At 49.3% G+C, this 26,948-nt stretch overlaps 8 protein-coding genes across 8 annotated transcripts; 4 read left to right on the plus strand and 4 right to left on the minus strand.

The window, feature by feature from the left end:
* Positions 1 to 70: 70 nt before the first annotated feature.
* On the minus strand, positions 71 to 4,873 carry EDB91DRAFT_1109482 (uncharacterized protein). The gene is made up of 10 exons (XM_041317627.1): positions 4,358 to 4,873; positions 3,570 to 4,140; positions 3,242 to 3,517; positions 2,681 to 3,187; positions 1,366 to 2,622; positions 1,026 to 1,313; positions 924 to 974; positions 663 to 821; positions 433 to 605; positions 71 to 363 (listed from the first exon to the last, which is right to left on the minus strand). Exons 1-10 carry the CDS (start codon positions 4,822 to 4,824, stop codon positions 156 to 158), a joined length of 3,957 nt encoding a protein of 1,318 aa, XP_041181339.1. The 5' UTR covers positions 4,825 to 4,873; the 3' UTR covers positions 71 to 155.
* A 1,619-nt stretch (positions 4,874 to 6,492) lies between these two features.
* On the plus strand, positions 6,493 to 8,073 carry EDB91DRAFT_1109490 (uncharacterized protein). Its single transcript, XM_041317628.1, has 5 exons — positions 6,493 to 6,624; positions 6,679 to 6,727; positions 6,785 to 7,531; positions 7,582 to 7,698; positions 7,755 to 8,073. The coding sequence occupies exons 1-5, from the start codon at positions 6,541 to 6,543 to the stop codon at positions 7,784 to 7,786; spliced, it is 1,029 nt and encodes a 342-aa protein (XP_041181340.1). The 5' UTR covers positions 6,493 to 6,540; the 3' UTR covers positions 7,787 to 8,073.
* Positions 8,074 to 8,317: 244 nt separating this feature from the next.
* On the plus strand, positions 8,318 to 10,450 carry EDB91DRAFT_1109491 (uncharacterized protein). The gene is made up of 2 exons (XM_041317629.1): positions 8,318 to 10,122; positions 10,174 to 10,450. The coding sequence occupies exon 1, from the start codon at positions 8,486 to 8,488 to the stop codon at positions 10,118 to 10,120; it is 1,635 nt and encodes a 544-aa protein (XP_041181341.1). The 5' UTR covers positions 8,318 to 8,485; the 3' UTR covers positions 10,121 to 10,122; positions 10,174 to 10,450.
* Positions 10,451 to 11,754: 1,304 nt separating this feature from the next.
* On the minus strand, positions 11,755 to 12,144 carry EDB91DRAFT_1244369 (uncharacterized protein; the record flags this gene model as incomplete). Its single annotated transcript, XM_041322405.1, has 2 exons — positions 11,755 to 11,994; positions 12,055 to 12,144. 2 exons carry the CDS (start codon positions 12,142 to 12,144, stop codon positions 11,755 to 11,757), a joined length of 330 nt encoding a protein of 109 aa, XP_041181342.1.
* Positions 12,145 to 12,399: 255 nt separating this feature from the next.
* EDB91DRAFT_1235223 (uncharacterized protein) lies at positions 12,400 to 13,878 on the plus strand (the record flags this gene model as incomplete). The annotated part of the gene is made up of 2 exons (XM_041321294.1): positions 12,400 to 12,630; positions 12,754 to 13,878. 2 exons carry the CDS (start codon positions 12,400 to 12,402, stop codon positions 13,876 to 13,878), a joined length of 1,356 nt encoding a protein of 451 aa, XP_041181343.1.
* A 147-nt stretch (positions 13,879 to 14,025) lies between these two features.
* Positions 14,026 to 15,955, minus strand: EDB91DRAFT_763450 (WW domain binding protein 11-domain-containing protein). The gene is made up of 7 exons (XM_041328318.1): positions 15,833 to 15,955; positions 15,745 to 15,776; positions 15,614 to 15,671; positions 15,237 to 15,563; positions 15,143 to 15,187; positions 14,976 to 15,086; positions 14,026 to 14,921 (listed from the first exon to the last, which is right to left on the minus strand). Exons 1-7 carry the CDS (start codon positions 15,870 to 15,872, stop codon positions 14,173 to 14,175), a joined length of 1,362 nt encoding a protein of 453 aa, XP_041181344.1. The 5' UTR covers positions 15,873 to 15,955; the 3' UTR covers positions 14,026 to 14,172.
* Positions 15,956 to 16,109: 154 nt separating this feature from the next.
* EDB91DRAFT_1047083 (uncharacterized protein) lies at positions 16,110 to 18,228 on the plus strand (the record flags this gene model as incomplete). Its single annotated transcript, XM_041313301.1, has 4 exons — positions 16,110 to 16,284; positions 16,334 to 16,409; positions 16,462 to 16,624; positions 16,675 to 18,228. The coding sequence occupies 4 exons, from the start codon at positions 16,110 to 16,112 to the stop codon at positions 18,226 to 18,228; spliced, it is 1,968 nt and encodes a 655-aa protein (XP_041181345.1).
* A 3,932-nt stretch (positions 18,229 to 22,160) lies between these two features.
* On the minus strand, positions 22,161 to 26,262 carry EDB91DRAFT_1046857 (uncharacterized protein; the record flags this gene model as incomplete). Its single annotated transcript, XM_041313286.1, has 10 exons — positions 22,161 to 22,462; positions 22,513 to 22,965; positions 23,018 to 23,155; positions 23,207 to 23,530; positions 23,587 to 23,754; positions 23,810 to 24,791; positions 24,844 to 25,048; positions 25,105 to 25,869; positions 25,917 to 25,987; positions 26,044 to 26,262. The coding sequence occupies 10 exons, from the start codon at positions 26,260 to 26,262 to the stop codon at positions 22,161 to 22,163; spliced, it is 3,627 nt and encodes a 1,208-aa protein (XP_041181346.1).
* Between the last annotated feature and the right edge of the window lie 686 nt (positions 26,263 to 26,948).

The raw sequence follows: 26,948 nt of genomic DNA on the forward strand, positions 1-26,948 counted from the left end.
CAAGCTTAAGTAATATTATTTTTCGTTTCTATGCAAACCCTGTTTTCCTCGCTTGCTAAATAAAGCTCTATTTTTATGTCATCACATGAATATATATTATCAAGTTTGTACCAAAAAAAAAACCAGCCTATTTTCATATTGGTAATATTAAAAGATCAATGCAACCACCGGCTTCGTTTACGCTCTTCCTCCCGCACCTTTGCCCGTTCCCTCAGTTCCTTCTCCTCTTCTCTACTCCTCCGCCGAACGTATACATCTTCAGCGCTTGATTCATAGAAGATCTTGTATGTGCCTAGGCTTACTCGGATACTCATCGTATCCCAACTTGAACTGCCTCGCGGTGATTCGTCGATCGTTATGTGCCTATTTATACACATCACAATTCAGGCATTAGCGCTCCTGATCATCGTTCCTCTGAAAAAGTACACAAACCTACGCAAAAATACCTTTCCTTCACGTTTCTGCTGTGTTATCCATTCTGTCGGTTGGCGTAGCACATACGAGTCGATATATTCTCGCCACCGATTAATCGTCGTTCCGTCGCCATTCACGCTGTGATCGTCAGGTTCAACAAGTTGGACAAACATTGTTTTCGAAGACCAATGCTGCGATTACTTCACCATCAGGGATGCAAGCATCGCCGAAATTGAGTATTCACATACCCAATCAAACCTGTACAAGTGTTCGTCCGCTCCCACGTGACATTCTGCCTCGCGTCGATAGCGAATCATGTCCTGATTGGATAGTGCATCGACTTTACGCGTTTCTTGAAGTAGCGTCCAAAGCTCCTGGCACTTGTTATCTGACAAAAGAATCTGCACCTGTTGAAGGAAAATATTATTCAACAAAACTTTTAATGGCCTAGCGGCGCAGTCGCAGAGCCCAACAGACTACAGGATGCCTGACACGCCAGCTATATTTACCTGCTTGATTAAGGAAGACAACAACTTGTCCAACGTGAAAAGGTGATATGCCTGCAGGAAACGCGGGGTCAGATAACGTAACCGGAAGGAACACACGCGTACCTTGTTGCCGAAAAACCATCGCATATGCTCCTCAAATAATCCTTGATCAAGCTCGTTATCAAAAAGCTTTTCAAACGCCTCCAACATATAAAGATAGACGACGTCAGTCGCGTCACGAGTCTGACGGTTGCACATAGCTTCCATAGCCTGTGTAAGTATCGCGGGCGGTCCATTCGGATCATCTAGTCCTAATTCGACGGCGATAGGATTGCAGTCCGCAGGATTTAGACCTTTCGCAGTCTGGTGAGCGCCTTCTTCCTTACACACAAGCAGACGAGAATAGATTAACTGCACGTGATAAAATTATCTCGTGTCGAGCGTGTAAGACTGTGAGACATACCTGTAACAAACAGAACACGGTATAGAACGTCGTGTTCGCGAAAAACGGGTTTCGTCTAGAGGTTCCGTCTCCCGAAATAGGAGGCGCCTGATTGGCAGACGCATCGCGGATCCACTGATCTGGAGAATTGTTTTGGGGTGGAGCCATTTTTGCATTGCTATTATCCTCAGGGGAGGTATCAGATAATACGCCGTCGGAATGAGGCGTGGTTCCTCTTGATTGGGATGACGAAGACGTATCCATCCCTTCTGATCTAATGGTGTTCTCTTGCGAAGATTTCAACAACCGCTTGCGAAGGTCGCCTGCGGCTATTACACTCCCCGAAGGGCAACGTCCGCTCGTAGACGGCATTGCGTGATCGCTCCGCGGCCCATCTAAAGCTTGTGGGTCCATCTCCTCGTCTCGCGGATCGTCCAAAGGCGCGAACCCAGCATTGAACTCGGCAGCTGGGCACATACATAGGAGGGGGATGAACGACCGCAGCCAACCTTCCACCCCACGACGTTCTTGTGGAGTATAGTGTGCATGTGAATGATCCAAGAATGAGTAAACCAGCTTAAGGGAATCTTGAAGGACGGACATGTCCTTGAAAGGAAATTCCAGTTGATGGCCTGGCAAAACCGCAGCAAATGATGGGAGACCCTGCTGTGCACGCGACTCTGCTTGCTCGGCTTTGACCGTCTCGATATTTCCTACGAAGTGTTTGGCAGTGACGACCTTCTTATCGTTCGATTTGAAAGTGACCCCTTGATGATCAAGAGATTTGTAGAAATTTTTGGCGTCAACCTCTCGCCACGTTTTATTCCATTCTCGTTGCACGCGTCGCCATTCTTCATCTTTCTGTTTCAGCCGAGCGAGGACCACCGGCACAGCGACGCTGGGACACTCTTGCAGGGCTTGAATGACTTCGATTCCGGCATCTCGGCCATAAACTTTCTTGAGCGTCCGGTGGTATATGCTCTTGCTCGAGCCACCAAAATCAGGCTTGAGTCGGAAACTAGAGCGTTCTTCATTAGTCATGTCTTCGATGCGGGAGTTGATAGGCTCGATGATAGCGATCGTGCGTGCAAGGGCTTCGAGCTGGACGTGATATTCGTGTCGTTCCTCTTCGCTCTTGTGCAGTGCTTCTTCAAACGAGTTCTTCTTGTGCGCAATAAAGCCTGCTTCTTCAGACGCCCATGTTGGATGTGAAACCCATTCATCATTGAGCACAGAACGACAGAGTTCGTCGCGGCCCGAACACGCCAAATGAACTTCCTGTAAATCAAGAGCGCTTCAGTCATCCGGCTAAAAATGACAGATATTCGATACGTACGCTTTCGGGTAACCGCCGATAGCTTGGTCCTTCACCATCCTCAGCTGGTAGTGCAGACAAGGCTTCGGGCGGGCCGGTGCGGATGCTCCCAGGGGGACCATTTTCGATACTGTCTTGCCGTTCATCGACCCCAACCACCTCCCGAAACTGCGAAAGTAGATCACCATCGCCTAAATACACTTGAGCCATGTTCACAAGTGTCTTCGCATTGATGATGTCCTTGGAGTACATGTTCAAGAGCTTGAGGAACTCCTCATATGTCTCCTTGCTCTCCAACGTGCGCTTCGCGCGCTCGAAGAAGATGAGTTCATCAGGCGCTGATTGGGGGTGTGACGTGTTGGCAGCTGGCTGGGGGCCTTGCAATACTAGATTGTGCATTTGGGGTGGCGGTAGCATACCAGCGTGTGATTGCAGGGGATGGTGGGGAGGTGATTCCGGTAATCCGTAAGAATTAAACTGCGGAGAGTCTGGGTCGGCACCTTTGTGCGTGTGCTTGGGCTTCTTGGCCTACAAAGGGTTATTGTCATTGGTGAAAAGACAAAGAGTTGCTAAAACACGCACTCGACTTGGGACAGTTCGCACAGCCGGCGCAGGAGTCGTCTCCTTTTCTGGAGCCTTTCTCCGTTTTTTGAGTGGAAGCTGCGCCTTCTTGCCATTCTTGTCGCCCGCATCCACCCAAGGTGCTGGCACCCCTGGACCACTAGTTGGCTGCGGAAGAATACCGACAACCCCACTGTGACCCAGGGCCATTGATGCTTCAGGTAAGAAATCCTTGAATTCACTGAGCAGATCTGGAGCATTCTTGAACAGGCCATGCACCTGCACGTATACTTGCGACTGTGCTTAAGCGTCAATAAACGTCATCAGAACTAACGCACGGGGCACATACATCTTGGATCTGACGCTGCTCCTTCTGGTAGGTTTGCAGGATTTCGAGAAATTGCTTGTATGTATCGGGATCTTCGGTATAGCGCTCCTTGATTTTGTTCAGGTACTGTATTGCATGGTTAAACTCCCCTGATGATTTATTTTCTACAGCGTTTCGGTTGGACAAATTGCCAAGGAATGACGCAGCAGCAGTTGTGGAGGGTATTTGAAGGCCTGAAGAGTAAGCGTCCACAGGTTGTGACATATGCGGGACCTGGTAGGGAGTAATCGATGGTGTCGTCGAACGGGTAATTGGTTGGAAGGGAAACCCGGGTCCGCCGGTGGGTGGAAGCGGAAGCAAGGACTTAGATGCAGTAGGGTCACGAGTGATGCGGGAGATCTGCTCGAAAGCGCTTGTGCTCTGAGTGGTCGTCCCTAAGGGTGTTGTGACGGTGATGATATTGGGGTCGCGCGGGTCTGCCGACATCTCTATTCTGTAGCCAGGGGGGAGAAACGTGTTGAATCCCTGGATAAGACAGGGATGTCCGTGGAATAGCATCGACACACGCTCGATCACTCCAGGCGTGTCGATTCTGTACAGGAGAAGGGATCATTAGCAACACGAGGCTGTGAAGTAGAAGAAAAGATGATATAAACGGACGGTTGTGCAACAGCAACCAGAACAGGAAAGGCGCGTACGCCAGGTGTACTCCACGCCCTTAGGCGGTAAGATAACCTGGTGCCACATGAAATTTTCGCCTTTCAAGTCGTACCTCCGCGTTTATGTAACCGATATGTCGATGGACTTACACTTCGCTCTTGAAATCCTTCATGATATCTAGAAAATGGTTGTATACGTCTGGCTTGTCCTGAAATTGGACTTTGACTGCGTCGAGGTAGCTAAGCGCATCGGTAACGTTAAGTGGTCTTTCTGGAGACCTCTGCGCTCCAGAGCCGTCACCTTCACCAGCGGTGCGAGGACGCGGTGTTCCAGACTTCGGCGTTCTCGAAGTCATGTGTGAGGAAATGAGCTGGGCGGTAAGAAGTTGTGCGGAATCCGAAAGAGGTTCTAATGAATTATCTCTAGGCGTGTTAAAGTCGGGAGCTGCGCCGACGTCGTCAGGATCGACTGGAGACGGTGAAGAGATTGCAAGCTGTGGATGGTAGGAGGAGGAAGGTGGTGGTGGTATGGGAAGAAAAGGGAGTTGCGGATTGAAGTTCTGTGACGGAGATTGTGGTCTCGAATTAGGTGTGAAGGGTGTTTGGGTGTCCATCATATTATTGCCCTTCACAGTATGCAGTACGGCAGACGGAGGTACATCATGAACTCAAATGCTACACGTGGGAATCTCCGAGCAATACATTTCATTATCTTATCTTATCTGGCACTGCTTGCCATTAAATTAGGTCTTCAACGTTGAAGGAATAAACTCGTATACGCTAGTATCACCTATCACAACCACACGACCAGATGTCAACGTTAACCTGCGGAGCTTCTCCTATTCATCTTGCGTGCAAAAGCGTTTGTATGAATGAATCCGGAAGTTAGAGGGGACCGCAGCAGCTCTTCTCGCGTCTTCGTCACATAGTCAATAGCTTCCGGTGACCCGGGTGCTGGAAAGAAGTATGGGGCGGCGTAAGGTTGTGTCCGTAACGGTGGGTCTGAGGAGTGTTTTATGCTTTTTGTAACTTCGAGAGCAGCCATCAATAGAAGACCAGCAGCACAAACCTGACTCACGAAATTTGGGAAGAGACCCCGTAGAACTTCTGCCTTTGAGGCGCGCCGAGCTCTGTTTCGGCGCCCGAGAAGCTATTATCCGGCACACATTGAAGGGTGGTGAGATGGAAAGGGAATTCGTCTTTGAAACTTTGTGGACTTGCAAGATTTCAATGCGATTGGACTGTGGGGTACGAGATTCCGTAGCAGGCACAAGAGAGGCTGTATGACTTTCTGGCACCACCTCATCGACCACGCCATTATGCATTATACTGTTTGAATGTAGAGAAGATGAAACCGAGGAAGCGGGGTGCTTGAAGCGGTGAGCTATTCGCTTTCGTGGATTTCGAGCCGTTTGTGGGGGAGGTTTGGACCAAGTCGTCTTGAACATAAGCACCTTGACGTATGATGGTACTAGTGTTCGAATGCAAATGGCTAGTAGACTCTGGTGTCCGGTGCGTACATAGTAAAAATAAACATGACCGCCGACCAGAAAATCTCCAACACACACCAGGATTACTCCGAAACTGGACAGCATCACACTAGCTGTCCTCAGTATGATTTTCCAGATATCCATGGGGAGGCATTCAAGGTTATGGTAATGTGAGCCTGAGGAATCACGAGAACGTGCTGCTTGCACGAGGGTGGTGTTGAAGAAAAGCTAGGAAATAATTCTGCCAGTGCACATCAAATATGATTACGGAAGGCAACTAAGCTGATGACTCTAACCGTTTCGAATTCGTGACACCTCAGCGGGTGAATGGCCGGGATAGAGAGCGCCAAGCGAAGGCTAAAAGATGCTGACTACAGTTTTCCGATGAACATCGGGGATGACTGTTAGGATGGCCGAAGAGACATATGCTGTGATGTCATGAAACAACGATGCAACGGCACGGATGTCTACACACTGTGCAATCTGCCAAGGAAACCATCAGTGATTATTGGCAGTCCTCTGGCAAGTGCGCGCGACGTGCGTCGTCGCGCGTCAGTAATGCCGGAACGCCATCGATGTCGGTAGAATATAAACAAGGTTCACTTCGGTTTGACTCATCGGGATATCACTATATAGAGACACCTGGTCAGGCCTGCAGGGCGATGGTAGAAGATACCCCCCTAGCTAACTTAGTTGCTGTGATTCGATAAACTGCACCGCCAGTGGACATAGAACCGTGGGAGTAATTGGACACGTGGTTGGTTTCGTTCTTGTACTGCAATTCAAAGTCTTCTATACTCACCTTTCTCACTAAAAAATCTCTACGACCTCGACAAATAAACCATGCCTCCTCGTGGCAGTGAAGGACTAGATTTTACACCAATCTTAACTCATTATCTTTTCTTGTTTACGACAATTCTTGCAGTGGTAGGTCTCAAACTCTCGGATTTTTCATTCTCCCAACTAAGCGCGTCACAATAGCTGGCATGGTTCATTGCATTTATATCGCAATGTATCGCAACTGCTCAATGTCAGAATAGCTGGCTTACTTTTTATAGTTTTGCTCACTAATTTTTCTTTGCCTTAGTCCATGAACAAGCCGTTGGCGTTGGGTGGTTTGGGATATTCCTCCAATTATTCTTAACCCTTGGCGTCTTGCACACCCTCGCAAGTGATTCAATAGCCATGCACCGCTTGCAAATATCAGTTTTCGGTGCTATCGCGATCGTTATGGCTGTCATCATCGTCAGCAACAGCATTTTTACTGGAGTGGCAGCGCTGGACGCTATGGCTGCGGGATGGCTTATTCTTGCAATAGTGGATATTCTATGGGTTATCTACTTTACCTCCGAAGAAGATTCTCTCGCATATTACTTGTTCAGCTCTATGGGCACCGGTGGTCTCACACCCCCGTCCCGCCGCCGTAGAACTCGCGGTGCGAGCAACATTGGCACCAATGGCTATGCAGCCAACTACTCTCCTGGGGGTGGTATTGGTTCACACGACATGCCCTATGACAGCACCAACAAAATGGGTACCGGTCCTGGTGTTAGGAGTCAAAATAGTTTCGCCGGTGGTGGAAGCATGGACGGCGCTCCCCGCAGCCTTGGACCTGCAGTTGGTGCAGGCAGTATCCACAGTACACCGAACCCTGCCCCGGTGTCCCTGAGTGGCCCTGACAATAAATTGGGTCCAGGCTCACCGTTGATGGGTGCTGGTGCCGCTGGTGTAGGCGCAGGTGGAGGTATCAGTGGAGGTAGTCCAACTATGCCTGAAGCCAACCCTGGAGGCGCGCCAGAGGAATATGTCTACAAAGCAAAGGCATTGTATGCTTGTAAGTGAAGAGCTCTTTCAGCTATTTTCTTTTGCTCATCGCTTGTACAGACACTGCCTCTCCGGATGATCCAAACGAAATCTCATTCGCTAAGGGTGAGATTCTTGATATTGTCGACAAGCAAGGCAAGTGGTGGCAAGCAAAGAAAGCAGATGGCATGATAGGAAGTGCGTATTTTTTGTACTGCTCGCTGGTCCCCTTTACCCTAATTCTTGTGTCGCAGTTGCACCATCGAATTACCTTCAGGTCATCTAATGGGCTGAGCCGGTTTTTCATACCCTCTTGATGCTATACTTGACGAAAACGGACATGCGTGATACGAGCTTTACGTTCATTGTAATGTCACTGAAGTGACCTTGATGTTAGGCGATTCTAGCTATATTATCCATTTCTTTGCTGCGCTTCCCTTGTGTTTTTATTTGCTAGCCTCACTGTCTCTCAACGATACCACATTCCGATCATGTTTTCCTCTGCGTGTCTCATCTTGATGTAAACGTTGCTTATCTGATCGATACTCAATCGATATGCTGCTTGTTCTTGTCTTTCGCGCTACTGGTAATGCACGTCATGAGTTAATCGGGTGCAACACTCCAACATTAGTGCGATTCCTTGACAGGAACCGTGAGAGTTACATATGCTGAAGGTTCTAGTAATGACTCTGTCTAGGGAAGACTAGGTATCTTCTAGTTGCGTTCTAGACGACGTTCTTATTCAAATATTCACCGCACCCCGCGTATATTTATAAGTACTAGCTATGCATGCGGTGTACGTATATACACAGCATTCATTGAAATTGATCAGTATGTAGTCTCACTTTGGTTTCACTTGTTGGTCAGAGACGCGATCGTAGCGGAGACTACCGGAGAAGGGCATGTCCATTGTCTATACAATCTTTACCAAGAACAGTCATAGTCGTGCAGTAGCAGTCACCCCAGTCCAATCCTCCCTCCAGTGATGACCACCCCGACACCAGCAGGGCCAGCTAATCGTCTGGCAAATTTCTTCCGACCGAGAAAGCAGGCAGTCGCGAGCGAGAACAAACATCGGCTTGATGCCACGGTCACGAAGACGACGGAGGAGTCGTCACAGAAATCACAGAAATCAATTCAGGTGCTGTGTGCCGAGAACGAGGCCCTGAAAAATGATAACGATGCGTTGAAGAAACAGTGCGGCGATTTACAAGATCGATTGCAACGAGTGGAACAGAGGCTCGGGATCGTGGGTAAAGATGGAGATTCAGATGACGATGAACAGGAGGTCGAAGAAGTAGACGCCCAGCCTGAGGATGGGGTTGACAAGCGCTGCACAGCCAGCAAAGAGGCCACGCAGTCGAAATCGGAGAAGGAATCTTCACCCTTCTCTTTTCATCGTCAAGCTGGGATGTCCAGATATGACCACCGATTGCTCCCTCCGGAGCTGTGGTTGTCCATAATCCGCTGGGCGACCCACTCACAGTCAGTTTTCGATTTGCCAACCTTCGAGCCCTTCCATGCATCCTTTGAGAGGCAAAACAAAGGAGAGGCGGGTGCTTTGGCTGTTAGGCATGCAGTGGTTCAGGTCTGCAAGCTTTGGCGAGACTTCGGTCTCAGCAGTCTGTATGAGGATGTCATGGTCCGACATGGGGCTCCTGCCCTTGCGGAGGAGTTGGGGAAGACATATGGAGGTGAACAGCTTGGAACACACGTCCGCCGCCTTGAACTTCCTTACCCTTACACTGGTACTGCAACAAACACTAGCTCGGATCTCGCATTACAGATTCTGCAGTCTTGCCCGGGATTGGAAACCTTGGTGAGGCCCTTCATGCCAGGACCTCCAGACGCGGTACGCTATGAATTCCCCACTCGCAGCCACCCCTTCCCAAACCTCAAGAGGCTCGAGTGGTGGCACTACAATGATGCTGCTCGCTCTGGGGGCATCAACTCGCTCATAGATGTTCTATGCTACTCTCCCAATCTCCAGTATCTTGTTGTAGGAGGGGAGATGTGGAGTTCCGCCCCATCTACTAGCGATGCGTTGGTGCTCCCCGCACTGACGACACTTCGTGTACGACGCATCAACGTCATCTTCGTGCAAGAGATCTGCCGATGGCAGCTACCTTCACTTGTGCATGTCGTTGCAGAATTCCCGCTAGAACAGGACGGACTGGAGGACATTTGGCGGATGTTTGGCGCTCGCCTCTGCACGGTTGAATTCGGACGGCACGTTGGATTCTTGCTTAGCGATCAAATCACTCCCTTTCTCGCTGGCTGTCCTCAAGTCCAAAAATTCAATTACTTTCTTAACTTCACATACCCACCACCAATTTTCAACCAACCTTGCGCGCTTCAATCCATATCTTTGCACGCACACCCGTGCTTCATGGTTACCGACATGATCCCCAATTCTCAAGAGCGCCTTGAGCGACACCTCGCCTTCCTCTCCAGATCATCGTTTCCAGCACTGCGCCGCATAATTCTTTATGGCGATTGGGGAGATATAATCCCCGATCCTCTCTTCACGGATTTCACGCAAAGCATGAATTCCAGAGGCTGCTTGATTGAATATGCCACTGGTGACATGCATTCCTGCACCCCTTCACCAAGCGCCTGATCGTAAGTGCCAGTCAATGAGTTGCTTTATGATTTTACTCACATGCTTGTCAGCCACCGAAGACGCCTCTCGACAACTGTGTATTCATAGCTAGAGTCTTTATGATTTTACTCACATGCTTGTCAGCCACCGAAGACACTTTTAGACAACTGTGTATTCATAGCTGCAGTCGTTATGTTTTTATTTCTTTTGTACTATAACCCTTTGACTTCTTCCTCTCCCACCTATCTCCGACTAACGCGCCGGAGATATTTTTCAATTCAAAATCTGTTCTTGTTCCCCGTGCTATCGAGTGTGCCGAAATGTCATCTCCATGTGAAAAGTGCAGAATCCTTTTGGACTCACCCACGTCACATCCCCGAGGGGGTTACTCCGCAGTGATAAACTGCATCAAGGATTTTCGGAGGTTTGCGTGGTCTCGCTTGGCTAGTATATTTCTTGCGAGTATGAATTATTCGAGTCTACCGTGTGCCTTCCCTTCTTTACATACTTGCATCTCTCTCATGTGGTCGTTTGCAGTCCAAATTTGGAGGCTGGCGCGTACCCCTTGCCCTGGATTGTCCGGGCCCCATAGGGCCCATGCCAACCAGTTAGAATTCGAGCTCTGTTTATACTGCGTTATAAGCGTACCTAGTGGCCATCAACTTGTTCACGATGTCAGAAACTAAGTAACTCGTGCCCAAAATGCTATCATACAACCAGCACCGGTTACTTACAGAGGATTCGGTAGACTTCACAGGCGAGTTATCAGCAGCACTTCTGGAATGCGGCGTTTGCGATGGGCTGGTCTCCAGAGCATCATTTCTCGACGAACTTGTTGAACTTATCCATCGGTCAACCCATCTCAACAAACGCCGTGGTTCGGTTGCGAAGCATCAGAAGTATGATGACCCAGGTTGCAACGTTAAGGTAGTGCTCAGTGCTGACTCCGGCATACATACAAAGTATGTACGATCCGCTGCACTGTTACAGGGCAACTCGAAGTCGCTCGTGCTTTTTTCTCCACACTGTTGCCCTTGCTTGACTCCTTTCGAAGAAATACTGCCAGCCGGAGTCCCGAGGCGGCAATGATGAGGGAGCCGTCGAGCAATCTTATGGGATCTAGTATAGTGCCAGTGGGATCAATATGTTGAAGTCGCGCGGCTGCCAATAGCGTTAATTAGTATCTTTGCTGAGCTACTAGTATCGTTTGAAACGGGGCTTGCAAGGCCTCCTGTCTCTGTGCACACTGCTCTCCCTAAAACGTCCTCCGAAGGTCTCCTCGCTACAAGCAGTGCCGAACGAACATCCCACTTCCTGCGATGCTGTCTGTTGGTAGTTTAAACCCACGTAGCCGTGATCTAGGACTTGAGGGGACGCATATAGCGCGCACTAGCATAACAGCTTGCCTCACATGCCTGACTCGCATTCCAAAACAACCGCTTCGATCATTGTGACACCGACTCACATCTTGGTGTGCAAGCGTTTGGGCGCCTGACGCAGATGAGGACAAGAAGATGCTCAGAATACCATAGTATAGAAGAAATGTCCGTCTATGGTATGCCTAGGGGAGATTGGGTACACCCTGGAATTCTCGGTTTCTAGAAGGGATCGGATAAGAATTGATTGGTTATGCGAAAATGAGCGACTCACATTCATCTAATTTTCTGACCTACAGGGCCCGTGGCAAGTTTGTCTAGTGGTCCTTCTCCCTCGTCTGTATCACTGGAATTATGTCCATCAAGTGACCCAAGCCCCGATGCATCCAACATTACTTCTAAGGGATCAACCGCGATGGTGGCGGGATGGGAGAGGGTCCCAGCATTGAAGGTATCCGAGCCTATCGGGGGGACATGCTCAGAGTAGCGTCGCGCATACGCGGGATTCGAAGAATTCTAACACAGTTGCCACGGTTTATACGAGTATAAGGAGGGTAGTAGTAATACATGACATACCTCTGAAACTGGGCGGGCAGAGATGCACAGTGCTTTCAGGACAGCCAAAGCGATAACCGGGAAGATGATATTGGGCGGAAGGAAGACCATAACGGTCGTTATTGCAGTTCGGGCTAGAATGGACTTCAAAGAGATATATATAATGTGTGTTCTCGGCCTGCGAGACTATTAGGTTGTTATAGAATATACAGGAGCAGAGAAGAGAACTGACAGTGATTGAACGCGACTCGGCACCGCGTCGAGGTCACGTGATCATTGATATAGCCATATGGGATCGACATTTCGCAAGAGTGCACACAGACTTTCAGCTTTCTTGGCTGCAATAGTTAGTGCTGAAACTGTTTTATGGGCGAGGTTCTGCTTTATCCAAGGCCGCTTGCTCGTTATCCAGGACGCCTTCTCCTCCTCCCTCTTTTACCTCATCGACCCCCTCTAAAACCTCTTCCTTCAGAAATATGGTCACATATTTTTGTGCAGGCTGTCTTTGAGGACGATCAAGATGCCCAATCGCATATTTCGCACAAAAATGTACTGCGCTCGTGTTCATCATTGATGCTAGTATGCAAGGGTTTCAAGGCGAGTAACTTGGTCTTTCAATGCGTTTACGTACACGGAAGCAGGCGGAGGACGGAACGTAGTTGCGCATGACTGTTTCCATGTACTCTGTATCACCATACTGACACAAACTCTTCACGGTAGGAGGTTGCAATTCCGCTCTTATATTCCTGTGTACGATTGCACTCTGTGAATTCTTTGGAGAAGTTTACTGCACATCTTCACTCTGCAGACCGAATGTGGGATTCTATCCGGAGAATCCCGCACTCTACCCCCGGTCGTTGGGTGCAGGTGCTTGATCTTTCGGAGCTTCTTGCAGCGCTCAATTCCTCGGTGTACTATGCGGTCAACACACTTTTAACGCAGCTTTTTCCACTGCTGCCGTCCCTGACACAGTTGACTTTGTGTTCTGGATTTCTCCTGAGCCGTCGCGCACTTGCGTCTCTGACACATAGAGATGGCTGCTTTAACCTTCGTACCATGGGCGGAATTTATTACGATCCCTTGATATATTCCACGGTAGCAATTGATGAAGATCCCTTTGTTCAGTTGCTGCGGGTATGCGTAAACCTAGAGCAGCTGGAGGTCATCGGGATTGGTTTGGACGACACCGATCTCGAGTCACATTTCGACAGCACCGAAGGTCTCAAGGCATCACCTATAGCTGCCCCGCTTTATTTACCCCACCTGCGAAGGCTTACTCTTTTATCTATGCCTTCCTCTTCGTTGATGCTTGCTCTGTTACACTCTCCCCTACCGTGTTTACAGACACTGTCACTTACTCCGTATGATGACATTCCCTTTCCGGCATCACTCTCGTCCCCCTTTCTTGAGACGCACGGGCAGCACCTTCAAACCATTTTCCTCTTTACTCCGAAATCTTGGCCGACGCGCTATCATTCATCACCCACTACTTTACTCTACACATCCCCAAATCTGATGCACCTCTCTCTCGAATATCCGTTACCTGCACTTACAATCTCATTCAAAACACCATTGACATCCGGTGCATCGTCCCCTCCTACTCTTCCCCTCCAGATTTTGTCACTTCCCCGACCTAGCAGTGACTTCTGGGCCACTTTGGAGAGACTCCTCCCTTTTCTTCCTTCCCTAAAAGTTATACGTATGCGTGACGTGCGCTGGCTGAGGCATGGAGTGAATTCCCGTGCTCAGGAGGCTGGTATACAGGGTGAGATGAGGGAATGGAGCCGTCGCCTGACTCGTAGAGGCATTCGACTGTTAGACGGCAATTGGAAGGAGACGCCGTGAATGTGGAACGTTCAATTTTCTTAGAGCTACTTAGCTATCATTTGCCAACATCTTGCGTGTTTTCGTGTTTTCTGCTCTTTGCTCTCCTGTATGTAGCTCATATCTCACCTCTCAATAACGTTGTCTATGAGGGTCGAACAACTGCATCCCATCTTTGTATCGTTGTCTGTAAACTTTTCCAAGAGGAAGATGGAGGAAACAATCTTGCCCGACAGAGCAAACTGCATTGTCACTTCCGAGTTTACATTAATGACATCACAGCGTGCAAGCGGCTGAATGCCTCATGACTTCGAACTATGTACCTAAAATGTCACCCATTTCCGCCACAAATTTCTGATAATCATCCTTCTTCCCAGTATTGGACTGCATGCCCCTCGCAGAACCTTTGTCATTCGGCGGGGCTGTTGGGATCACAGGTACCGGTCCGAATTTATCCATCAATGAGCTCACAAGATCTGGTCGCGAAGCAGGTGCTGGTTCTGAAGATTCTGACCCTCCGCCAAGAGAAGGAGCTGCGTTGACCTTGGATGATACCATCCCAGCAGCAGGTTTTCTCCGCTTCAGGGATGTCGGAACGAACGCCGTAGCCTCCTTCTTCAAGTCTCGTAACTGCGGTTCGGCTGAAACCGTAGCTGCAGTTGTATTATTACTAGCAATCCCTACGGGAGAAGCCCCAGGGACTGACGAAGGTTTGAGCGGAAGTGATGGATGGGGCGTCAGGCGGTTGACACGATGTGCTTGGTACGTTTGATGGGGGATGGAAGAAAGTGGATCTTGCATAGACGAAGCTGACTGTACACGAGGGAAAAACCCAGGAGGCGGGGGGGGCATATGGGGTTGCATGAACGCGGACGCAGGGGGATATGGTGAGATACTGAGCGGGAAGCCGGGAGGAGAAGCATGTCCAGACCCTGAGGGTGGGTATGGATAAGACGGCGGAAAAGGCGGGGGACCCTGAACAGAATTAACAGATGGAGGAAGTGGTGGAGGTGGAGGTGGAAACGGAGCGCCGCTAAAGGGACTGCTTGGCGGCAGTGGTGGTTCTATGAGATTGACCTGAGGAACTAATGGACATTAAAGTAAATGATGGAACGCACGAAGATTGCTTGGTGGAGGCCCTTCCGGCATCGGAATGTCATCATCGCTGTCAATAATGTCATCGTTGCTACCGGTTGGAGGGGGACCTTCAGGCATAACGACGTCATCATCTAGATATTTAATTGAGCAAGAGATCAATATGACTAAATTAACAGGATTTGCTAACCCGCGTCGACCTCGTCATCACTGGCTATCTCGTCAGGCCTCAGAGCTACATGAGAATATCAGAATCAGAATCAATTCACACATGTATAACTTACGTCTCTCCATGTAAGGCATTCCTGGAGGGGGTACACCATAGGGATTCATGACAGCATCATAGTAGATGCTTCGTTCAGGATGCCGAGGCAGACCGTGCTTGTTGAAAACATTCCGCTTCTGCTCGACAACTGGTTCCTCTTTGTTGGCTTCATCCTTCTCTCTACGAGCTCGATAGACAAGTTTGCGTTGTTCAGGATGCTCTTGGACGTATTCTTCTTTCTTAGCCATGATTTTATTTAGGTCTGCCTTGAGTTCCGCGAGGCGATATTTCTCTGTAGCAGAGGGGTCTGCCACTCCCTCAAGCTTCTCGATTTCATCCTGGATATCTAAAAAAGTAGCAGTGAGTCGAATACTGTAGATGATAGGGTAGACCAACCTCTTGTGTCCTTCTTGACTAGAGCGAAGTCACGAGCTTTGGACCTCCCTGCCTTGTTCTACTACAGTAATAGTAATTCCAAAATGTGCGTTTAGTTCAAATATGATTGTTCAGTGTGTTACTGTGCTCGCCTTTTTAAGTTCCTTCTTTCGTTGGGCCTTTCCTAAGGGTCAGTGCCATTCACTACTGGGCTTGTATGTGGTACAGAAGGAGACTCACTATAGGCATCCGCTGGGTTCAGGTTCTTGCCTTTTGCCATGACGCCGCCAGCCTGATAGTATGAAATGGTGTTGTAACTGCCTGCAAACGATTCCGAAGAATGCTACGGTACCGACACGTGACACTGGTAGTATTGGGAGTCATAAGGTCCGACAGATTTCGTCTTAAGTACCGGCATCGTGGTGGTCTCTATCCCACTGGTAGGGAAGAACCCCACGAGAAATCCAGTCACATCCATTAATTCTACTCAGTTTATTTCCGCCCGTAAATTTGCTCGATGACGTCCCAGCTGAGAGCACAGGCAACCACCCCCAAGCGACCAGCGAAGATGTCCTCAAATCAGTCCTTGAACCATCTCTTGAACTTCACACTTCCCCCTAGACAGATTCAACCTCAGAGTTTGCCTAGGAGGAGTAAGAAGGCTGTCCATTCAGCCGTGTGGAACAAGGAGAGTGAGTGTCGTCATCTGTATTATCTGACGCTAGTCCTTACATGCCACAGGGTTCGTGAATGCGCAGTACCGGTTTGTTATGAACCCAAGCGGTGACTATACAGTGCATTTTGCGGATCCAGACATGTGAGGCTTCCCATATGTATCTGGACCGCTCACACCTTACTGTTGATTATAGCTTTTTCCAATGGCACGATATATTGCAGGTCATCATGCCACGGTCGTCAGCTTTGGCATCTGCTGCTACTGGTGGAGGGCATACCATACAGGAGGAGGGGATTAAGACTTGTCCCATCTGTTTGTCTCCTCCAACTGCTCCGCGAATGACAAAATGCGGGCATGTCAGTAGATGCCTTCTGTTGTATACGAAAGACTGAAGATCATTTCCCAGGTGTATTGTTTTCCTTGCATCCTACATTACCTGAGCATGTCGGATAATCTCAAGTGGGCGCGATGTCCGGTCTGCTTCGACACTGTCAACGAGAAACAGCTGAAGAGTGTCAAGTGGTATGATGGACCTCGGTTTCAAGAGGACGAGCGAGAGCATGCTGTCGCCAGTGGTTCCTCACATTCCACACAACTTTCGGATCATGGGGCTACTCGAGCTGGATCTACAATGCGGATGCGATTGATGCAACGTCCTCAGTTGACAACCCTTGCCTTACCACGCTCACACACTTGGCCATCAGACCTAATTCCGCCTCATCAGGCTCCTTTTCACTTCCTCCCTGACGTTTACGACTATGCCAAGTTCATGCTTGCTACTCCTGACTATCTGATCACCGATCTTTCCAACGATTTGGACGCGCTCGCAGTGGAACGCCGGATGATGGCCAGCATGCGAGATGAACTCAGTATTTCGTTCATTGATGCAGCTGAGCAGAAGCTTCGCCATCAGATCGCCAAGGCAGCTGCATTGGAATCGCCGCAGCTGAAGGAAGCCATTGACAGAACTCGCAGGGATTTCGACGACATCGAACGGCGCCATAATGTTGAATATGAGCGGAAGCTTGCTGGGGAGACGAAAGGAGCTGCATTCTCCGAGGCACCAGAAGCATTTCTCGCCATGCATCCAAGCTCCGGTTTTTTTGTATCTCCGCGTACCCTTCTATCGATCCCTGCCACGCCCAAGTCGACGCCGCCATCAGCTCCCATTCCAACTCTCCCTACCAACACCTCTTCTAATAATCGCAATCACAGACAACGCCGTAATATTAACCCTCCTCCCCCGTCTACGCAGACCTACTACTACTACCAGGCAGCGTCTGGCCTGCCCATCTTTTTACATCCTCTCGACATCAAGATCCTCTTCTCGCACTTTAACAGTTATGCCTCATTCCCGGACACAATTACGATCTGTATAGAATCTGCCACTGAAGGTACTGTCAACGACGACCTGCGTAAGAGGTGCAAGTACCTCGCACACACACCAGAAGGCGCAGACGTCGTTTTCATCGAGGCGGACTTAGAGGGAGTTGTGGGTCACGAGGGTCTCAAGAATTTTGAAGGGGCGATCAAACTCCGTAAGTCGAGAAGGAAGGAGAAAGGTAGGAAGGACGACCGCGCACGCGCACGTGCAGAAGAACGCGAAAGGGATAAATTTATTGCGCCGTGGAGCGAGTCTGTTGTTTCTGTGCCTCTCGACTCCATCGCTTATCCTGTGGAAGTCGAGGGGATAGTGAATCGTGAGTCTCCCGCTCCCCAGATTACTGGTGCCTGGGGTTCGAGGAGCTTTGCGTCTGCTGCACACTCCGCATCGGGTGCAGATGTTGGACGTTCGAACACGAACAATCGCAGTGCGAGTCAGGAGATCGGGGACGAGTGGGAGATAGATGCAGCTTGGCACGAACTTGAGCAGCGAAGCGCAGCTGGACACGGGAACAAGAACAAGAGGGGTAATAAACTTGTTGTGATGGGCGGTGGAGCGGGGGGGCGAAGGCGATAGAATCGTCTACTGGAATGTTTAAACACTATCTATCATCTTCTTTGTAACAACAGCCAGTATTTTCCATCTGCAATTACAGGTGCCCTATCGCCTGGTCTTTGCGGTTCTTCATTGCTAGGACGTGACAATCGTGTTCAAAGCAGTGTTCCTGATGCCATCAGTATGTCTATCCATGTACGCTGCATGGTGCGTCCGTGCAAGTTTTATATATGCCGCCCCTCGCGGCGCCAAGGGGCTGAGATACGGTCGTATAACCAACAGGAGCCCAATAACGACTGCGACTTCTTCTGCCGCACAACTGTTGACCATGGAGACCCAAGATTATAGCGCACCCTGATCTTGAAAGGTACGAGTCATGATTTCCAAGCCTGCCTGACCCAAGCATGCGTTTGAAGGGGTCAAAAAGCGCCAGATAAAGTTTTGGTGAAGGTGATGGAGAAGCGCGCCATTCTGTTGCTAGTTGCAGCTGACCGTGCAATATACCTTGATTGCGTCGATCCCAAATCGGAGGCATGTCACATCACCCCGTGCGTAGTGTCCCCGTGCGTCGTTTCCGTGCCGGTGAAACGGGGGTTGCGCCTCCGAGAGAGATGGTAGCTGCCGGTGCGGTTGGAGACCGCTGATCCGACATGCCGGTTTGAAGGTGGCTTGGGGATGCTTGACGACTGTCGGTGTTGAAAGCGTCGGAGTGACAACACGAGTTACTGGTACATTCGAGACCGTTGGTATAACCTTGACTGTGACTGAATCGACAATAAGGTTTGAAGTTCGGAATAGAAATCTGATTTGTGTGTAACACCGAGAAGCTCGGCGCAAAGCCGCAGCTGGAGTAATAGAGTAAAACAACAGAATAAGTATTTCTTACCTGTCTGTTGTAAGCTCCTACCAATCAGCAAGGTCAAGCCAGCTGCGAGTTTAGAGTAATGGGTTTCACAGGTTGAAGGATGCTGAAAATACTGTATGCACAGTCTTGCCACAACCAATTCTGGGCCGTACCTAGGGGCAGCCAGTGTCAAGAATTTAGCAATCTCTGCAAGGAGCAGGATCGACTTTAAGTAATCCTCCTGCCAGCGTTCATAATTTAATAAGCGGTCTACACCATTTCAGACAGTGCGCCGTATCTTTCTCAGCGAACCACTGGCAGTGACCGCTGATTGCACCAGGCTGCCCGGGGCAGAGGTGACAGTATTCGCAGAAGTGACGGTAATAATTAGAATCAGTATAGATCTAGAGGTCCGGAATACCCTAGGGGTAGGGCTGCTGTGACTGCACGACGCTATTGAGAAAATCATTGGCGTAAGTACTAAGCAGGTAGTATTCACTGACGGCATTACGAGCGCTACTGAATTATAATTGATATCATTCTTTGTGGAGCATGGATCCCACCGGGAGACGACTTTACAGCAGCTCGACCCCACCTTCCCGAACGAACGTGTCTTGGATCCGGAGAAGCGATCAAGTATTTGAATGAATAAAAACCTGACACCGCGAATATAATATATATTGCCGCATGCCTACTCCGCGAAGTTAGGTAATTCTGATAGGAACACTTGTACGTCGTGAGTTCCGTTCCTGCATGATGTCAGGATTAACAAGTCTACAGCTTCCCGGCCTAACCATGATACTTGTTGCTCAGGTCAGTTTTGGGAGTCGCGCGCAAAGGGATGCAAAGGGGATACGTGTTTGGGAAAGCTGAATATTAATGACCATGTACTTACTTCTTCGCAAGACGCCGAGCGAATTGTTCCGGTGAAAGACAGCATCACAAAGTGGAGCAAATTAGATACCGTGAGGGTCGAACGCATGATTATTACTACCGGTTCTGCTCGCAATAGCGCGCTTTCGTACATATTGATTTGTAGACTGTCTGACCAGTGGCTCTGTTCCTATGACTCGTGTGAGTCTCCAAATAAAAGCCTTGCTCACAAGGACTGTCGAGTCTAAGTAATTCACGGTGGTTGCAGATCGTTAGGAGGCCTGGATTCAATGTATGGGCATTGAACACGCTAGTATTACACGAGGATCATGAGGTAGAAAGGCGGCGGTTATGAACGTGTCGAAGTACATATGAGCTTACAGAGTTATGTTGTCAGAGCGATGAAAAATGACTAAAATTTATCGAAGTCTGGGAGATAGTAAAAATGTCAGCTGTTATCAAACATCGCCGAGTTACAGGGAACAAACGGACATTACATGACCACTTGCTGGAGGTGGAGCGAAAAAGGTGAACTGAAGCCGACCGGTGGATATCATGGAAGAACGTCTGATGCAGATCTCGCAGGGGGAGGTCATGGACCTGATCAAAGTCGGCGATTGACGGCGCAGTCTTGGAAATAGTGGGGAAAATTCAGAGCGTATACTAAGCGCGATATGTTTTGAAATACGGACCGCGACCGATCTTCTATCGCCGGTAAGAAATATAGAATACGGCGTCCCTTCAAGGACGATGAGGTCACTGAGCGGTGGGTGAATTGCGATGATCAGTTCCCTTCTGTTTCCGTGCCTCTCCCTCCATTCGAGCAAGCTTGAGTTTCGCCTTCTCTTCTGCAACTCTCCTGGACTCCGTCCACATTTTGAGAGTGTAGTCATGCAGGTTTTGGAGTATGATATGAATGGATCCTGTTCAAAATTAGAGGTTGATTTGGACATAGGCACTGATGCAGAGCCAGGAAGAACGGGAAAATGGTGAGGGAGAAGCTGAAGAACGAAGACACAAGTCTGAATGAGACGCACCACAAGAGAGTAATATATACGGCGAATCCATGGGGGTGTTCGAACCATCCGGATCACTTGGGCCGCCCATTCGCTCCACACCTGCTGGTCACAGACCGCGTTGCAACAGGTTGCACCCTGCGTTTATCACTCCGCGTCGTTGCACTCACGTGGCAAGGCCATGACACAATCACGGTGTAGCGACTCTCTCGATTTCCCCCCCTAGGGCAGTAGCGCTTGAATAAAGGGAAATAGGTCTGGGACAAAGGATTCTTTAAATCTGTGGCTCCCCGTTTTCCCCCTAGGGCTAGTACGACTTGAACTTCGAAGAAAGGAAAATATTTCGACAAAGAATTCTTCAAACCTGTGATGCCCACAATTACTCAACAATCTAATTAGGAGGGTTGCTTCGAAAAATAATGATCTCACATGCTTGGACCCTAATTTCGCATCATGTCGAACGTCAGAATACTTTACGCATTTAGCGCTGCTACAGGTTGCTACTCGTCTCATGTTTCCTGTGTTCCTATTTCACCTGACCCGCCTCGCAACATAACACGAATTACTCATCTTTTAGTATGTCTGCGGCCGTTCACATTTTATGCACCTCCACGAGTGTCAAGACATTGAATTTTGTCTGACCTGCGCCACTGCAAAGGAATTAGTGATGTAAATAATCGCACGATAAAGAACTCACAAGTAATTGGTCGCCCAAACTCAAAATCTGTCGGATCCGACATAACAGTTGGGCTGGTTGTGAAGCAGCTTGTGTCAGCTCCCGGATCAGTCTTCCTTTCGCAGCTGGAATCAGCTACGATCCCTCTAGTGTTCTCTGCCGCAAAGTACTATCACCAAGTCGTGTCACCAAGCGCTCGAAGGGTTTTATCAATTGTCCAGAAATTGAAGATTGATTCAGGGTTCAACAACAGACGTCATCGGCTCAAAAAAAATGTTCAATGATAATAAGCCCTAGGGTGCCGCATGCTTTTCAGCTGCGCAGGCATTGCAAGTGCCAAAAACTCGAAGCACCATTGTACTCCTATCCCAAGTCTGGTGAATAATGTTCATGGATGTCGCCTTTGATGCTTGATATATGGTAGGCAATAAGTACGATCTATAAAGTAACATGAGTCCACCAATATCACACCAGAACGCCCGGGGATGGTGGAAACGTCGGAAATATGAAACAGGTGCTACCAAGAAAAAGCGCGAGTAACTCGTCACGTGTGTGTCCGCGTAGATGTACTTCGTTTAGGGAGGACGACATCCCTGGCACGAACGTCAAGGGTAACATGTAAATCATGATGCTTCTGCAAGTCAATTGCCTCTGTTTTGGCCACCCCTGCAGTATCGTTTGGAAGCCAGATTATCGGTGCAGGGGCAAGCAACTCGGGAGCATACATGATACCAGACATTTCTTCAGCATGGTCCCCAAAGGGTAGTGGAGGAAGGTGAGGAGGAGCATCAGGATGTGTTCTGGCAGCTCGTTCTGTAGCAGTTAGATCATCCAGTGTTTCCGTCTCTACAAGACCTTATTAGTGGATGTTTGATTCTTCAGAGGAATGCTCGTACGGAGTGGAAGCGGACCACGATGACTTGAAGCTGATGGCATGACTGCTAACGTGAGAGACATCATTTCGAGGACAGAAGCCATCGAGCCCCTCGTGCGGTTCCCTCTAGTGGTGATCATGCTATGATTCTCGTCATCAGTATCAGTAAGACCATTGGGTTCCAACGCCCTGCGAAAAACTCTCAGAGACTCTTGTGTGCTCTCAGGCAACGTTTGGAGGCTTGCAAGCCTCGTTTTGTGCATGGTGTGCACTTCCACGATCCCTGCTACAACGATCGCTATGCCCAAAAGTACTCCTCCTTCTATATAAAACCGCCAACTGAGTAGGATTGAGCCGAGGAGTAGAGGTTGTAGCGCAAGAAGTGTGCCCAATCGCTTCAGTAACCAGATCTGGAAAAGCCCCCCAGTCTCCGAAAGAGTTCGGGCGTAAACATATCCAGTGAGGTATCTATGAGCTGAGAAACAGTCATTTCGCTCTGCGGAATCATATGATGCCAGGTGACGTACCAACAAGAGTCAATAATAAAAGTATCACAACAGCCGGCCCGATCAAAGGGAAAATGAGAGAAAATGCCGATGCAAAAACCATGGCTAGCACGCAAGCACTCGCAGCATAAGTAACGTCGTAACTTGTTGGATATACAGCTGGTAGCTGTGATCAGTTCATCGCGGTTTAGATGGAGTTAGGAGATTTACCTCGGAACCGTTGTCTTGGGGTGACGGCGTCTCGCTCTGAACGAATTACACGCCATAATCGGAAGGGCTGTAGCAACATCAAACCAGGGAATACGACAGCGACGTTAATGACGAGAGCAAAAGCAAAAGCGCCCATATAGACACAACCGGTTGCAACCGTTTTGGCAATATCAACTTCAAGGGTGAATGCCTCTAACGCGAAAAGGAGAGCACCAGCAGTGATAGTCAATGCAGCGACCAGAACTGCTATGGAGTAAAACACAAGTTTGACAGAGAGCATTCGAACTGCGGACACGGATACGACGCCACTCCATGTGGCTGCCCCTATATCATACTCCGATGAGCGCTACAGAGGGTGAGCATGTTGTCAATATCCTTACATTTTACGATCGAGAGTGCGATCAGAGTGAGAAGGGTGGCGGCAATCACGGGAGCGAGCGAAGTGGCCAATCCCGAAACAAGGTTCCCATGATCTAAAAGGGGGAGAAATAAAGGTAGATAACGCTCCACAGAAACGGCACCGAGGGCAAGTCCCGCAACAGCTGTCACTGTGCAGAGTTAAACAGCAGTATTCCCCAAGTAGATCGATAAAATGCGACTTACGGCCAGCAGCAAGGAAGATATTGACCACCCCAACAACTAGCCAAAAGGCTATAGAATCCAGCAGCGTCGTTTCGTTCTGCAGTGTGTTCCAACGCACGTCCTCCTTTGCCCTACCCTCTATGAGTTCCACACCATGCATGTGGCGCAAACCCCGTCCGATGATAATCCAACCCTTGACCCGCGCGCCATCGGCGATATCTGCATAGCAATCTTGCTGAGCTTCCGCAATCTGCATATTGATGAGCTTCAGCCGGGAACGCCATTGGTTTATTTCCGCATAGACAGCACCGAGGTTATCGTAGTTAAGGTCAGAAGCAGGTCGAACAAACGGTTGTCGCGGCTGCAGGCGTAAATGAGGAGGAGGAACATCCTCAGCGGGAACGTTGTTTTTCGGTCGAATTCTTAGTGGAAAGGTCTCCCGGCGGTCGGTCGATGCTGTGTCAACAGGTCTCGGGCGTTGTCTCCGGGCCGCAAGCTCTTCCTGTGGTCTGAGTGCGGGGCCGACACGGGGTCCCCCACTCAACGGATTGCCAAAATCAATCTCGCGCGCGAGGACGACCCAGTCGTCATCAAGAGATCCCCGAGCATTCATCGACGACTCCACAGTTAGATATTCGGTTCCTGTCCCAGTTCCACCGCTTTCTGAAGACGATCCTCCGCCATGGTTTGGCCTGTAGTACCTTGGGTCAGGAACTGATATCGACGACTCTTCAATCTCTTCGCTCTTTATACGGCTCCCTGACGGCATGTCATTGTAAGACGTCGAGTCTCTGGACACCTCCTGGAAGCGACTGCCCACAATTCGTTGTTTGAACGACTCGGTCAAACTAACCGGCGTGCTGATGCCATCGGCAAATCTCCCACCATCGAAACTTTTCAAGCCGCGCAATTTATAGTACTGCGATGGGGCTACGAATGAGGTTGGAGCAAAAGAAGAGCTAGCTTGCGCCGGGTTGTGTCTCCGATGGTGTGGACGGTTTCTCTGGAAGCAACTATTAGCCCGAATGATAGAAAAGGGTAAATGAGGTTGTTACCGATCCAACCAGAACACGGGGCCTGCTTATATGAGGTCTAGATGGTGTTTCTTCAGATGCATGGGGAACGAGAATTTCAAGATCAGCAATGGAGGGGTCGGGCGTTGAAATCTTGAAGGATGATATGTATCTCGTTTCTGCAACTTCGAGGTTCTCCAGCACTTCGTCTCGTTCTTCAATGAGAAGCGCCAAATTGTGGGTGTCGCTAGAAAACGTTGTAACATCAGTGCTCGTGAATATTTGTCTTACACACTTTCTTACCATATAGTGAACAGACTTTGCACGTCAACTTCGAATCCTGAATCCTGGGAGTTCTGGTAGTAGGACTGAGTTCGGCGTGGGAGCTGCGGCGGTCGGTTGTTGGACCGAGAAGAGCCTCCCAAGGAAGAGCTGAGTCTAATGTTGACAAGATAGTCCTTGACACGCTTCTCTCCCCATCCTGCAAAACCGGGGGCTTTTCTCAAGCTCAGCCAGCCCATCTCTTTGCCTTCGCATCGCACCTCTAACCAGCGTCTGCGAAATGCAACAAAGTTGTTGATTTCTTTCAGTATTTTATACAGAGCTGGCGGTGTGGCCACAATTGCCGCCAAACCGGCGAGAATGACGATTCGCAGGCGAGCATTTGAAGCCTGGTCCTCGCCGTTAACCACGTCTAGTACTGAGTAGGTGGTGTTTGTAGGGTCTGGGCTATTTTCTAGCTGCTGCAGGAGACGTAGCAAGCTGAGGTCTTGAATTGTGGAGTAAATTCCGTTGAAACGAGGGTCACTTATGGAGTGCGCAAGACACGGCGTAGACACGAGGTATAACGGCAAGGCGCCACCAAGGCCCACCAAACTCCAGCCAAGCACGATGATGAGGCATGTCCACAGAGTGCGTTGGCTCAATTCCTCGTCGGATGGAAACAAGCGAGCGTCCACTGGAGCTGACCTTCCAGCATCAGAGACGTCTGAAGGTGTAGACGGAACAAAGGGTACAGAGGGAAAGAAGAAGGCGCCGAGACTCGAGCTTAACCGATCCGGTCGCAGACTATAGAAGAGTTAGCATAACCTACTACCTAGATATAAGCGCCTTACTCTTGTTGCACGAACCACTCTCTAAGCGCATATATTTGTCGGTAACGCGGACGCAGTACAGCAAAAAGCAGCTTCCAGACAAATTGAGTATACAGGCACAGCAGAGGATTATCAAGTGGTAACTCACCCAAATGGCAAGGCCGACACACGTTGAAAGCACGACAGTTGCGATCACTCCTTCCGAAGCTGAATCTAAACCATCTCCGATGCACACAGACTGAATCGGCGCAATACTTCGAGTAGAAAAGACATGGGACGAAGAGTCGGATGCCGAGACAATAGCAGTTGAATATGACACAAATGTTGAGGCTGATTGTGTTACAGTGGGGTACGAAGTGGTATACATCACGGGGTATGGGCTTGAAGACAACATTGAACCGCCAGGGTTTGGTGTTACAGACAGTAAATTTAACATGAGTGATAGTTCGTCAGAAGGAGCAAGTGAATGAGCAGTTTCAGAGGCGGTTCCGAACCACCCTTGGCTTTGACCACCCGCTTGGTATCGTCTAGGTCGTAGCGCCGAACCGGCTTCTGCGTGAAGAGTCATAAGAGCCCTCGGCTGGGCGTGTATACAACAAGTAATGAATGAGCAGGATATTGAGTAAGGTGGCGTTTCGATGGCCAGTAAGTAAGCTTCAAAATTTCATGAACCAACCACATACATAGCCCGTATTCGGTTCAGTAATATTAAGACCTTCGCATACGTAAGGTTCAACAAACAACTTCGAATTGATCACTGCATGCGCCCGGATCTGCGAGTAAGTACAATGTGGTTCTGTAGTTTCCAGGACTACCCATCACTAGCCGACAATAAAAGTACAACCGCACCTATTTACAATGTAGAGACACAGAACCAAAGGCTCTCAGCGAGAACAAAAACATCGGAGTCAAAGAAAAGTCACGGACTAAAGCCGGACTTGTTATTCAGATTCTCACGTGAACGTCGGCCTTGTGAGCATACCCTTGATTACAAAGTGCACAGGCATGCGAAGATGAATGCATATAGCTGAGTTTTATCATCAAAACATGTAC

This window comes from Suillus paluster (genome assembly GCF_016628075.1).
Source record: "Suillus paluster strain FC165 chromosome Unknown EDB91scaffold_7, whole genome shotgun sequence".
NCBI lineage: Eukaryota > Fungi > Basidiomycota > Agaricomycetes > Boletales > Suillaceae > Suillus > Suillus paluster.